The sequence below is a fragment of the Dryas octopetala genome, chromosome 6, assembly GCF_963921425.1.
Source record: "Dryas octopetala chromosome 6, drDryOcto1.1, whole genome shotgun sequence".
NCBI lineage: Eukaryota > Viridiplantae > Streptophyta > Magnoliopsida > Rosales > Rosaceae > Dryas > Dryas octopetala.
The window spans coordinates 11,461,088-11,475,652 of NC_141371.1; the positions used below are offsets into that span (position 1 = coordinate 11,461,088).

Genomic DNA, 14,565 nt, shown 5'->3' on the forward strand with positions numbered 1-14,565 from the left:
TGGGGGTGGGGTCTGCAACCAAGCCCCACAATATTGGCCATCCCAAGATGGAGATGTTTGTTGCCAAGGTTGAGGAAAAATTACTTTACAAGCGTTCGATCAAATGCTTATCGTTTGTTTTGTTTTAGATAATGAAGTTTTGACTACTTAGCAGCTATGCATATAGATTGTCGTGCAAGATGTAAGATTTATCATGGTTTAGAGCTTAAGATTTAGGCCCTAGAGTCTAAAGATGTGACTAATTTGACCAAAAGATCGATGTGATTGTTGTCATGGAATCATATTTATATAATTGTTAAGCAGTTATAGTTTTTTTTTTTTTTTTTTTAATATTGAATGAGCATTTGAATCCCTGAACTAGCGTTAAAACGCTGAACAGGGTCTTTGGCCATGAATGAAGTGCTTCGTATCTAAAGTAAAACAAATTTGTCTCCCACCACTCTAGCGTACTAAAAAAAATATTTGGTATTTAATTAAGAGATAATTAGACTTAAATTTTTTAGAAAAAAAAAATTTAGATGAAGACCGAGAGTGTTTTAAAATTTATAAGAAATTTTTTTTATTTCAAAATAAAATTCTTTTAATTCATAATAAAGTTCTTCCTCAATTTTAACAATCAGCATAAGCCATATATAGTATGGTAAACACAGTATTAACTGCTTGATACCATAATTTTGACAATCAGTCTAGATAGAACAATAACATTAATGTCTCATGATTGCAAAATATGCATAAGAAATTATACATATAAAGTCGGTCAAGTTATACCTGTCGATTGACAAGCACAATGTCCCCATCTTGCAAGTGACGATATACAATTTTGTTTTCATAGTCATTATAACCCTTCCCATTTTGCGTGAGAGCCCCTATTGAAGAAGGTAATTTTCTTGAAGTTGAAATGCGGTCTCTCCGGCTTTTTGACAACTTCGAAACAGATAACTTATCAACATAGTGTGTAGCTCCAGGATGGATTTCTGAACCATTAACGATAGCATTCCTCAACTTAAGAACATTCCATGGAGTAACTCTCTGCAAAAATTTTGACAAAAAAATAAAAAAACAACATTGACCCTCCATTGATGGCACAAAACCCAATAGCCAACCTCACCTCAGGATATGTTAATTTTGATGCAAAGTATGGAGGAATTCCAATCTCATTAACAGCCAAATAGGGATCGGGGGATATGACAGACCGGCACGCAAAATTAACCCTCTTTCCCATCATTTTCTGGCGGAACAGGCCTTCCTTCTTCTCAAGCAACTGACATATTCCAGAAGCCACATCTCTTTGACCTCGACCTAAAATTAAGGACAGAAAGGTCACTGCTTAACAACTATAGGCAGAAAATTTGACAAAGATCACACACTAACTAATCCAGAGTACCATAGATGCATTTACAAGTAAAAGAACCTTCAAATAAAGTGCCACCATTACATTAAAATAATCAGTTACCTTGCACAGGGACACAACACACCTGGGACTAAGATCAAGGAGATTGATCATTGAAATAATAGAATCAAGTACAGGTAATAATCACCTTGCATTTATTAAGAACATGCCCTTCACAAACATATAAACTTTATTACCTAATATACACAAATGAACATATATTATGCATGCATAGCGAACGTACGAATCCATGTGCCTTTAGAGAGACAAAGAATAGTGTCATTGAGTAAACATAAACTCTGAAACATTCAAAGCACATTATACCCTTTCTTTTAAGGCATACAGAATTGAATACCAACACAATGCATAATCAATTTCACACAAATGTTATTAACAGGGCACCTGATAACCACTGCGTTTGATAATACTGCAAATATTTCGTGACGGCCACACATGAGATCAAAGATAACTCTAGTTCTAGATGTAGGTTTTAAGAGACTCCAACACAGCTCTAAAAGTCAAGTACTCCATTTGGAGTTATGCAGTGGACTAAGCCTCAATTGTTTTTTTTTTTTTTATCACACTTTATCTATTTTTCCAAATTTGCATCATTATTGATTTCCAGTTTTATGTCATTGATTCTCTGTATACACTTCTACTCCATATTGCACTCTCTAATAAATCAAAAAGAAAAAGTGACAGAACAGAGATCAATAATGTAATGTAAAAAAGGAACTATAGGACTACATATTCAGACACAATACAAAATCTATGCCTTGACAGAGTTCGAAATACGCATTCACTCACCTGCAACAGTTTTGCTATTGAACATCATATTTATACAATCTTGAAGATCCCTCCAACACAGAATTTTCTTTAAGCAGTCTAAGTTGTTATCACGTGCATTTTGCAAAGAAATATTCGCCTCCAGAACTTTACTTAATAACACAGTTTGAGGATGCTCCATCACCTAAAAGAAACATCAAACAGGAAACTTTTTTGATAAACTGTAAAACTATATTTGTCATGAACATAGAAAATGTAAGAACATGATCCAATGGATATAATGTAGAGGACAAAAATCATTACCCCATACCCTCCTTAAGCAGAACAAAAAAAAAAAAAAAAAAAAGAATTTCTAGAACTCAAACAAAGCAATCCCATAAAAGGAACTTCTTTAACATTAAGTAAAGGCCATATTATCCTACTTGCACTTTTCAGTTTACAGTAGTTCATGATATCTGAATACGTCTCATATTAGGTTTACAGTGGTCTGTGATATCTGAATACGGCCAGTATCATGGGTGCAAAACACAAAATAAGAGGTGAAACAGAAAAGAAAATGCTTATTTAAAGAATTATCAGAGTAAGGTAAGTCTCTTTATCAATACAAACCCACAAAAATGCCTTTTCAGATAAATAGATAAACAGACAGAGATTGGGGTATGGATTCTGTCCATTTACCAAAGGGCCTGACAATTACAAGGGCCCATAATCCAATAGAGGGGGACCCACATTATCCAATGATCTCCCCCATAACTGGAATCCAGCTATGGGTAAGGATCTTAATGTGATGGATAAATAAACATATAGATATGTGTTCATAAGTGTAGAAAGAGAGAGGACAGAAGAAAGTCCCTGAAGTAAAATATACGTACAGAATCACCGCCCTTGGATGGAGGACGAAATTTGATTGGTGGTACTAGAATAGTCTCTAAGAAAAACATAGATTGACCTGATTTGCTTCCAATTCCCTGGCATTGGATATCACTAATAAAAGAGCAGAGTTGAGGCTCATTTTCCCACAAAAGCCTTATACTTTCTTTAACCTGCAAGAAAAGAGAAAAGTACAAAGCACTTCCTAATAAGAATAAATTTTATTTTGAAGGTCCAAACAGCATGGACCCAAATCAATGACAACAATTACAAACATCAATCTCACTCATTTATCATAGTCTCATGCCTACACTGGCAAGGAGCATACCTCTGTTGGTATTAGATATCGCGACAAGGAACTTTTCTGCTCAAAGAACTCACTGAGAACTTTGCTCCCTTGTACTTTGTGCCTTTTTGTAGCAGTATCTTGAGTTGCAAGAGAGAATGCACTAGATATATCTGATATGGCTGTATCAACACTATTACCCCAAGAGGGCGTACTGTTATAATTTTGAGCCTCAGAAAAAGATGCCCCTTCATCTTGACCAGTTAAGGGTCCCACCGGCTTGCACTGTCTGATAGCAATTCTTCTAGCATCACCATCATCATAACTCTACAACCATCAACCCATAAAGGAGAATAACTAGTTATAAATCCAACACTTACAAGGCTCAGAACACAGGAAATTATAATAGACAACTATGTGTTTAAAGACAATGTTGAGATTATAAAATCTCACCACCCATTGTCATTTGGTTTTGGGTTGGATGCTCTAACTTTAACGTGGTATCAGAGCGGGAAATTGATCCATATGTGAGGCCCAGTTTGGTCACATGTACTACACGTCACCAAATATAATTGATCCATGGATCAGTTCGACCACACGTGAGGGGCATGTTGAGTATAAATTATTTTCTATCATTGCCAATTGATTTTAGAGTTGGAAGCTCCAACTTTATCAAACAAAAAGATAGATAGGTGCAACCCAAGTACATAAAAGTGTGCTATTTAGGAAACCAAATAGAAGTCTAATTACCCACAAGTATTCCATGGATGCAATTGGACCTTTTCTTCCACTTTCCATTGTCAACAGTCTATTGACAATTTTGTGATTAGATAAAATTTCACCTAGACAATCATCAAAATTTTGGATTTTCAAAACCTTCCGTTTTTACCATAAAAGAAAATGAACTGACACACCACTTTTCCACCATAAGTTCAAAAGTCAAGAGCAAATATGCAAGCTTTTTTCCATAAGAAAGTATATGCTAACAGAAATTTTTTAAGCCCTCCAACAGTTCTCAAACACCAATGATGGAAGAGAATACCATTTGAAACCATCCAAAAGTAGGACTAGTGATTTTAGGATTTTTCTGCCCACAATTCATGCACCACTGGTAAGTGTACACAGGCGGTTTAAGAGTACCATCCAAAGTAGACATTGCTTCCGTAAACTGAAGAGATGTCCACCTTTGCTGCTTCGAATGCTTGCCACTGTGATTCTCACTCCTGTTGCAGTCCTCCTTTTTCTTTTTCTTCTTTTTACTAAGTGAATACCTTTTAGCCCCAACAATGTCACCTTTCATTATGAGTTCCAGTTTCGAAACACATGTTTCAACCTTAAATCAACATTAAAAATAAATTAATTAATTAATAAAAAACACAGCAAAAAAGAAAAGGGAACATAAATTAGAGAGGAATTGAAAGTGGCCAATATAAACTTCTCAGAGCAATAAAAGTGAAGGAACACCACAAAGGGCTATGGCCCTCATGACACTAATATGCTATTTTGCCGAAGTTCAACTACCTGCTTTTGGCTTGCCCGAAAATGGTGGCAGAATAAACAGGTTCTTTTGAGAAGTCTGCGAAGAATATTGAACGTCAAGGGATTATAGACGGGCCAAATAAGTTCAATATTACCACAATGACCTGGGCAATGAAATGCTTGCTGACCACATGATTTGCAACTGCATAATAAAAAAGAAAGAACTAAGTGAATCAACAATAAATTCAAATGCACCTGCCAAAAAATGGACCACTTGAAACTAAAAAAAATAGGACAGAAAAAGAGAACTTCCATAACAACATAGACTCTAAAGAAGCCTCATTGTCATTAAAAATTATTAGAGAAAAAAATTGCTATATTATACAGGCCATAATTTAGCAATGCATCAAGATTTCTCTAAAACTTCAATCTTTGTATGTTCAGTATAATTATAAACACTGAAGATATAATAATAGATGGCGTAAAAGGGAAGTTACGTTTGTGATCCTTCTAGAGGGCCCATTGCCGGATCGTAAAGCCCACCGGGCACGGGGTTCTGCAACGTGTCAAGCAAAATTGGGTTGGTAACCTTCACAACGCTGTGATTTCGCACCTCTTCGGTGGTTAAAAAGCCAAACCCAACCGCCGTCACCGACTCCGTCGCAGCCTGCCATCAATTAAAAGCTCGGATTTTAGAATAATTTTGAGGAAGAATTGAGCTAAACAACACAATAATACCACTACGACTCGCTGAATTATAACTCAACCACAATACATATGTAATTATATATATATAGCGAGTATATATATATATAGCGAGAGAGAGGGAGAGAGAGTGACCTCCGAGGGTTGAGCCATGGCGGTGTATTAAGTGCAGTGAGAAGTGCGGGTGATGAAGGAATAGGTATGGCGGGAAAGTGCAGGGGAACGTGAGAGAGAGAGGTGGGAGGTTTAAGAGAGAGTTTTAAATAATACTAGTGCTAGAGATTATAATCTTTTCTTAGATCCGTAACACTATTCTTGTATGCCAAGAAAGAAATTTATTTTCGAAGTGTAAAATTCAATTAGGCTTTAAAAAAATAAAATTTTAATTATTCTTTAATCGAAAATATATCTTTTAAGTATTACATAAAAAGTTTGGCCCAGATTATTCCAATCACCCTAAATTGTTGAGTTGACCATCCTATTTTTAAATTTTAATTTTATCTTTAAAATAAAAAATTTCAATTTTATTCGTCGAGTTATTCGACATTTGTCTGTCGAAATATTTGTAATTAATCGGCACCTAACTATAAAACATTAGAGGAATTTTCGGTAAGTAACCACCAAATAGAAATGAAAAAGACATTTGACAGTATTCTGCCGAATATTGTTATTATATTCGGCCGTAAACTGCCAAACTTCTTATTATATTTTGGTGGCATGCTGTCAAATGAGTTTGAGTGATTTCATAATTTTTTGCAAGAAAAAATAAAATAGAAAAAATTTATCTAAAATATATTAAGGTGATCAACTCAACAACGGAGAGTGGTCGGAATACTCTCCGCCAAAAAGTTTTTAAAAAGGTTCATTAAGTCCCAACAACTACGAGGATAAGAGGCTTGCATGTTACCTTCCAAGCCAATTTTCAAATTGGTCTAAGTGTAATAGATGAAAACACAGAAATTTTCCACTATTTATGTGGATGCCACTGCTAACAACCCAAAAAGCACGAAACCTAATAACAATCTAGAGCCCATGTAGTTTTTTTTTTTGGCCGGGAAGAGCCCATGTATCTTAATTGGACCAAGATCCTTTATCTGGTTTTTTCCATACCTTCTAATCCTCGTCATCCAAACAAATAGAACAACTAAGATGATGCCACATTTGTAATGACATTTTTCTTGTCACTTTTATTTTTCATTAAAATTAGAAGATATTCTTAAAAAAATAAAAAAAAAGTTTCCTAGCTCATCGTTTTTTGAGAGGAATGAGTCTGACCCAACCTCATGAACTCCGGCAGCCCATTCTCACCGACTCCGGCTAGTAATCATGCCACACTATAGTTAGAGTTGGACCACATAGTTTTTCATTAATTTTTGAAAACACTGACAACAAGTAAACGGCATTTGAAACTAATTTTAGTAAGATTACACATGTCACACTATAGTTGAACCATATATGTATACCACATAGTATATATTCCAATTACATACAATAATTTTTCTAATTACTTATATACAATAGTATATAACATCCATGTCTAGATTCGTATCCCACTCGTTTCTACCCAAGGGCATTATGAAAAGTGAGATTGGACTTTTATCCGGAAATGTCTTAACCATCAATAATATGAGGTTACTTGGGAGGAGATTCCTAGTTTGCCAAAGAAATAACAAGGGTGGACATAAGATCTGCATACTTGGAATAAAGCACTCATACTTAAGTAGGTATATAATTAATCTTTGGTCTTCTCGGGTTAACCTCTATCTCTATGGTTTGATTTCTTGCACCCTTGGCCGCCCTACATTAATTGATCGAGATGACACCGAAAAGAAATATATATGCCAGATATATATAATTGATGTTCATCATAATTAAACATCCATTGTGTATAAAAGAGTGATTATATTCTCACCCAGTCACCCCTATGGCCCTATATCATATTTTCTCACCCTCTTTATTTTTACACCCACTATTAAATTTGAAAAAAAATACAAAACACTGTTCCCACTTCCCATTATTCCTATAATATTCTTTGATATACCAACTCAAACACCTACCTACTAAACACTTTTCACACCCCCCTTAACTATCATCTCACTCACCCATCTTTTTTCATAATTATTTTCTTCCATAAATCCTAATTCTACTCTATCACTAAAGCTTAAAATCTATGATACTATTTGGTTGATGCTCATACATATATTAAAATATATGATTATTCTCTACCCTAAACCCTTATTATTTATTTATTTATAATTTTAGATTAAGAATTTATTCTATTTTAATGTTTCTTTTGATTTAAAATTGAATATTAGTTTTATGGATTTAATTTGGTATTTAGAAATGAATTGAAGGATGGGTATAAGATTCTTTTTTCGCTATTTGGAAAAAGATGGATTAGTGGAATGATAGTTTAAAGAGGTAGGAAGAGTGTTTAGTAGGTGAGTGTTTGAGTTTGTATATCAAAGAGTATTATAGAAATAATAAGAGGTGAGAAGAGTGTTTTTATATTTTTTTCAAATTTAATGATGAGTGTAAAAATAAGGTGGGTGAGGAAATATAACAAATTAGTGAGAATATAAAAACTCATATAAAATATGAGCTTTAACTCCTTATCATAAGATTCGTAACTAAGAGGCCATTTAGATTCGTGTTCAAGGATTTCAAGCATAATATTAGGACACGAATTTGTGAACAAAAAGGAAGAAGCTAAGTGAAGAAATTCGCTTCAACAGGTGATGACCAGTAAATAAAAAACAGAGTTTCAAAATAGATAAATAAATGAGTATTGCTATTTACAATTTTCAGCGAGGTGAGTTGGCCAGAGGTTATTCTCACCGAAGCTTTTCTCCCATTTCAATTAAGTGACTATATTATATATTATATTTCTAATAATGGTGAGACTTATCTATGTTCAAATAGTTTCATTATAAATAAACTAGAGTATCAGAGGTTCCAATAAGCACATTTTTAATTTTAATTTTCTTTCTCAATTTATATAAGACATGATACGACTACCTCACATGATTATATTTATGAAAAAAAATATATATCATACATACAGGATCATGATCACATGTTAACCTACTACATTGGTCAAGTTCGAATAATCTTCTCCTAGATAAAAAAAAAAAAAAAAGTGGTAAAAAGAATTAAGTGGTACTTTTGTATCTTTACTTATGAGCAAAAAAAAAAAATCAACTGTTACAACAGCTAGAATTAGAGATTTCTTTCAAAAAAAAAAAAAAAGAGATTTGCCTATTAAGTTTTTTCCTTTTCCTAGCTGTAAACGACTAAATTAATTCCCACACCACATAAAACTAGGAATAACAAGTTTAGAATTATGTACCTCTATATGAAGGGTCACCTAACCCTAAAGAGTCACACACAGCTTATTAAACTTTTTCCCTGAAAAATTTTTAGTTTCTAAATCTTTTTTTTCTCTTCTTATTAATCTTTTGACTCAACCATGAATTGTCGCCGTGGTCGAGGAAGGCCTCCAAAGGGTCCTTGCAGCAGCAGCAACAACAACAACAAAAAGGACACTAATGAAGTCCAACATTCTACAACTGATTATTTATCACAAAATATAAGTCGAAAACCAAGGAGCAAAACCAAGTACTCAACCCATGTTATGGAAATAAACCATCCATCAAGTTTTCAAGATCAAGAAAGTTTGAATGAATTGGTAAAGAAAAAGAGGAGCAAAGGTGATCTTCACAACTACTCCGAAGAACAACAAATTATCAAAAAAGAACGCAACCAAACAACAGAATCTGACACATTCATGGAATGGGAGTCTAATTTCTTCCAAGATGTGCCAGAGGCAGATGATTTGCCTGAGAATTTTGAAATTCCTGGGCCAATTCCTGACTTGGTGGGCTTGTATACTTTTGATCTTGGGCCTAAGAAAAGGAGCAATATTGGCTCGACAAGGAGTTGTACAAAAAGAAAGGAGGAAGTGATTTCTTCTCCCATGGGACAAAACAGACCAGCTCCAGTTCTTGAATGTAAAATTGCAGAGGATGATGAGTATTGGCACAAGGAGTTGTACAAAAGAAAATAAGTATCAAGTGACTTCCTCACCCTTATGGAAAGACGAAACCAACACCTGAGCCATTGATTTTCCAATGTAAAAGGGAAATTTTGTGAAATAACTAATTTTAATGCTAAACTTACTTTTTTGACCTTTAGTTTCCAAATTAATTTTTTTGAATGCTGTTATTTACACTCTTTTTTTCTTTTTGCACACCTCTCTTAAAAAAAAAAATCAAAGTGAAAAGACACCTCTTTCTCTCTCTCTCTCCTCTTTCTTTCTACCTTTCTCTACAAACACACGTCATCCTCCTTCCCCTTCTCGTGCGCCCTCCCAAACCCACTAACCCAGCCAAGCCCGACCCCCCTCCTCCTTCCTCCTTTCTCCCCCGCCCCCTGCCCCCAGCCACCCTTCCTTCTTCCCCTCCCCCCGCGACCCACCTCCTCCTCCTCTTTCTCTCTCCCTGAAACCCAACCCCAGCTTCTTCCCTTCCCCTCGCGACCACCCCACTTCGGCGACCAACCCACCCCGGGCTTGGCTAGGTTGGTGGGTATGGGAGGGCGCAGGGGAAAAGGAGGGTGTGTGTTTGCAGAGAAAGGTAAAAAGGAAGAGAGGAGAGAGGGAAGGGGAGAGAGAGAGAGGTGTGTGCCTTTTCACTCTGATTTTTTTTTTTTAAGAGTGTGCAAAAAAAAAAAAAAGAGTGTGCAAATGTCTATTATATCCATGATTTAAATATCTCCTCACTTGTGCATTATGGTAATTTTTTCCTCCTTCCACTCTCAGCCTGTTTGTCTCTCTTCCCTTCTCTCTCAGATACAATCTTCTCTCGATGATGAGAATAACCCATAATATCCCCCCACTACCCATCTCTCTCTTTCTCTCTTTTAAAAGTGTGTCGTGTGTGTTGATATTGCTGAATCGCTGATCCCTTGGTGCGAAGGCGCTCAAAAGACATCCAAACTGGTGGGCATGTTCTCTTCCATAGATGCCTTGACCAAATCTTTATTTTCCATACAGAGAAACCAATCTGAAATTTTAATCAAAGTTCTTTGTTGCAGGTCTGAAATTTCCATGGACATTGATATTATGGGTGAAAAATGATCGACAAATAATGCTACATCCATTTTAGATGCAGCCAGTTCATCATGTTCTATCTTTTTTTTTCACGTTTTTTACATTTTTGTTAAAGTAGTCTTTTGGTCAGAATGTTGCCATGTGGACCAATGGCAACTTAAAATGGTGTTTTGGTTCAGAAAGTGTCAAAAAAGTTTAATTTTGGAGCTGAGAGTCAAAAAATAATTCCGGCATTAAAAAGGTTTATTTCACAAAATTATCTATTTAGTACTAATCTAAATCTCAATGCATTGAGATATCCTTAAAAATGAAGAATTTAGGCATCTAATCAAAATTAATTAACAATGGGTGAAGACTTGAGAGGTCCAAACACCTTCCAAAATTTTATGCTACATTTTACATTTTCGATTTGAAATTTAGTCCTTAAACGCCCCCTCACATAGGGTTTAGGGACAACTTATGGACAACGGCCTTAGGCCATCCACAGTGGTGAGAGTGAGAGTGAGAGTAAGACATAGCCTGAAAAGTGATTTTTTGGCCTGAAAAGTGATTTTTTGTCCTGAGAGTGAGAGTGATATGTGCTGAAGCTACAGTGGTGCTGAGAGTAAGAGCTGAGAGTAATGTAATTGTATATAATTAAATTAAGCCTAAGTTAGATTAAGTTATAGTTAAGTTATAATTTATAGTTTAAATATTTATAAAAATTATACCATTAGTTTTATTTTAAAGAGATCTTTAATATAAGGTCAATATTGACTATATTTGAAATTATAATTTTATTACCTAAAATATAAATTCTATATTTTGTCTCCACCAATACCTTTATTTCATTTCACCAACATAAAACAAGAAAATTTAAGACAAACATAAATAAACATAAACAAATAAAACAAAAAACAATCACAAACAAACACAAACAAACACAAAACGACAGCCACAAACACAAACACAAACACAAACACAAACACAAACACAAACAAACACACAATGGTATTGGAGACATCTTCAACATTTCGGCGTTCATCGCCGGCGTCGGCCTCGTGCTTGGCCACGACTTCCTTCTCGCGTCCAAAGGTGCTGGACCAAATCATTCTTCAGTTGCCGGTGGAGTGTTGTTGACCGTATCAACCTAACCCGAGAAAGCCGTTGCTCTAAAAGAATTGGCTGATAACTTTGGCCTCCATCATATGGTTCAGTGTCATACCGTGCCACAGCCCGGGAGATTCTTTCCTGAACGTGGTCAATGTCATCGTCCGATTCATCGTCCTCGTTCTCTAGACGCTCGTCCTCAATGATCATGTTGTGCAAAATTATGCATGTCTTCATAATATAGCCCAGATCATTGACATTCCATCCTCTGGCGGGCTTTTTTAGAATCTCCCATCTAGCCCTCAGAATCCCGAACGCCCTCTCGACATCTTTCCGGTAGGACTCTTGATATCTTGCAAATAGCTGACTTGCCTCTCCTACCGGATTCGTTATTGTTTGTATAAGCGTGGCCCATTTGGGATAGATCCGATCCACTAGATAATACCCCATTGTGTAGTCATTGCCATTAACCTTATACTTGATCTGATGGTTTCGCATCTGCTCCTCATCATCAAAAAGGTGTGAGCCATCCAATACGTTGATGTCATTGTTGCTCCCTGGAAAACCAAAATTGGCATGCCAAATCCACGTGTCGTACCCGGCAACGGCCTCTAATATCACAGTTGGGGTGTGATAATGGCCTTGATATGCCCCTTGTTGTCCTACTGGGCAATTTTTCCATTCCCAATGCATGCAATCCAGACTCCCTAGCATACCTGGGAATCCTCTTTTTTTAGCCTTACGCAATAGCCGTTGGAGATCAGCCACTGTTGGTGTGCGGAGGTATTCCGCTCCGTACACCTCCGGAATAACTCTTATGAACTTCTTGAATGACTCCAGCACTGTGGTTTGGGCAATTTGGAAGCCCTCGTCTGGGGCATCAGCCGAGTACCCAGCGGAGAGCATTCTCATGACCGAAGTCAGCTTTTGCTCTGGCGTACAGCCCCATCTTCCAGTAGCGTCTTGTCTTTGTTGGAAGTAGACATCTTTGTTGCACACATCTTGCATCATCTTTAAGAATAGTGATTTCTTCATCCGATAGCGTCGTCGGAACATCTCTTCAGTATATCTTGCTCCAGGGTCGAAATAGTTGCTCATAATAAGACCATGGCCTAGTTGTCGGTCTCGAGGGATATATCGTCGTGGTTGGGATGTGCCTCCATGTATTGGCCTTCTTTCACTTCGTTGTTTATGTCGTCGGTAAGCAGCCATGGCACACGCCGTGATATTTGCGAGCTGGTCATCGTACATGTCTAGTTGTGCCTGAAACATCTCTTCATCTGAATCATAATTGTGGGGGGTAGACATCCTGAAGCAAAGTGTAAACGAATTTTCTGCAATTACTAAGCAGGGTGAATTGGTGAAGGCACGACATGGTGAAATTTATAGACTAGGTGTGATAATGTAAACGAATCAAAATCTTATCATCTTGGAAAATTAAACGAATCAGAATCTTATCATCTTGGAAAGTTAAACGAATCAAAATCTTATCATCAGTCATAACAGGCTATCTTATCATCTTGGAAAGTTAAACGAATCAGAATCTTATCATCTTGGAAAGTTAAACGAATCAAAATCTTATCATCAGTCATAACAGGCTATCTTATCATCTTGGAAAAGTAAAGGAATCCGTGACATATTTAATAATAGGGTATTTTATTTTAATTCATAATAAAATGCATACATAAAGTACACGACAGAAATAGTTGGAAAAACAATGACACGTCAGTCATATTGTGAAAAGTCAGTGTTGGGGAAGTACCCTCCCGAGCTTGACGTGCCCTGATTGGCCTCGTTAGCAGCACTTGCCCTCCACCTCGCCAAAACCTCACGCTGTTGTGCCTCCCAAAACGCTCGTTGTTCTCCGTGCATGTTGGTGAGGTCCTTGCCCATGACCTCATAATCTTGCTGCTTTTGTTTGAAATCGGTGTGCTCTTTGATCAATCGGTCGCGTGAAGCAGCTATGTCCTTCTGCCCGTGGCAAAGAAACCTGATACTATCGGCAAGGTCATCATCATTAGTATCAACTTGTTTGGCCCTCTTGGAGTTGTTTCTACCAGGTAGCCTCGGGCGACTACCGCTAAGTGGTTGAAAGGCCGGGGCATCCTCATCCGCGCTCAATTGAACCGCTTCAGCTTCGGTATCGGCATCAGTGGGGGTGTCGGTTTGTGCATGTTGCCACTTCACAAAGTGTTGCATCTTAGCAAAACAATGGTGCCAAGCAAAAGGACGGTTTTTCGGCTTTATTGCTTGGTATCGTGCGTTGGCAAAGGTCACCTAGTAATATGAAAACAAATTAATGAATTATAAATGGTACTCAAATATTTGAATTTAATTATCACAAATATTTGAGTTTAACTAGCAAAAATAAAGTATACACAATCTCAAATATAGTACACACATATTGATCAAACATAAATATGTGAATTTAATTAACAAAAATATTTGAGTTTAACTAGCACAAATAAAGTATACACAATTTAAAATATAGTACACACATATTGATCAAACATAAATATGTGAATTTAATTAACAAAAATATTTGAGTTTAACTAGCACAAATAAAGTATACACAATTTAAAATAAAGTACACACATATTAATCAAACATAAATATGTGAATTTAATTAACAAAAATATTTGAGTTTAATTAGCAAAACTCACCGTATCAATTTGATTTTGCCCGCTAGTGCGTGATCGTTCGGCCGCCAAGATACATTTATGATATTTCGAGGTGGCTTGCCCTATTTTCTTGAAGTGAGCCATGACCGCCCCAATTTGTCGCCCATTCCTCACGGCGAGAGGACATTTCCGAATAAATTGATCGTACACTTTATTCCAAAATTCCATG

The 14,565-nt window shown here is 36.3% G+C and overlaps 1 protein-coding gene across 1 annotated transcript; it reads right to left on the reverse strand.

The window, feature by feature from the left end:
- Window positions 1–762: 762 nt before the first annotated feature.
- LOC147282380 (DNA-directed RNA polymerase I subunit 1-like) lies at window positions 763–5,669 on the reverse strand. Its single transcript, XM_086248205.1, has 9 exons — window positions 5,652–5,669; window positions 5,309–5,478; window positions 4,854–5,013; window positions 4,375–4,665; window positions 3,375–3,659; window positions 3,049–3,219; window positions 2,198–2,360; window positions 1,109–1,299; window positions 763–1,029 (listed from the first exon to the last, which is right to left on the reverse strand). The coding sequence occupies exons 1-9, from the start codon at window positions 5,667–5,669 to the stop codon at window positions 763–765; spliced, it is 1,716 nt and encodes a 571-aa protein (XP_086104331.1).
- Window positions 5,670–14,565: the final 8,896 nt, after the last annotated feature.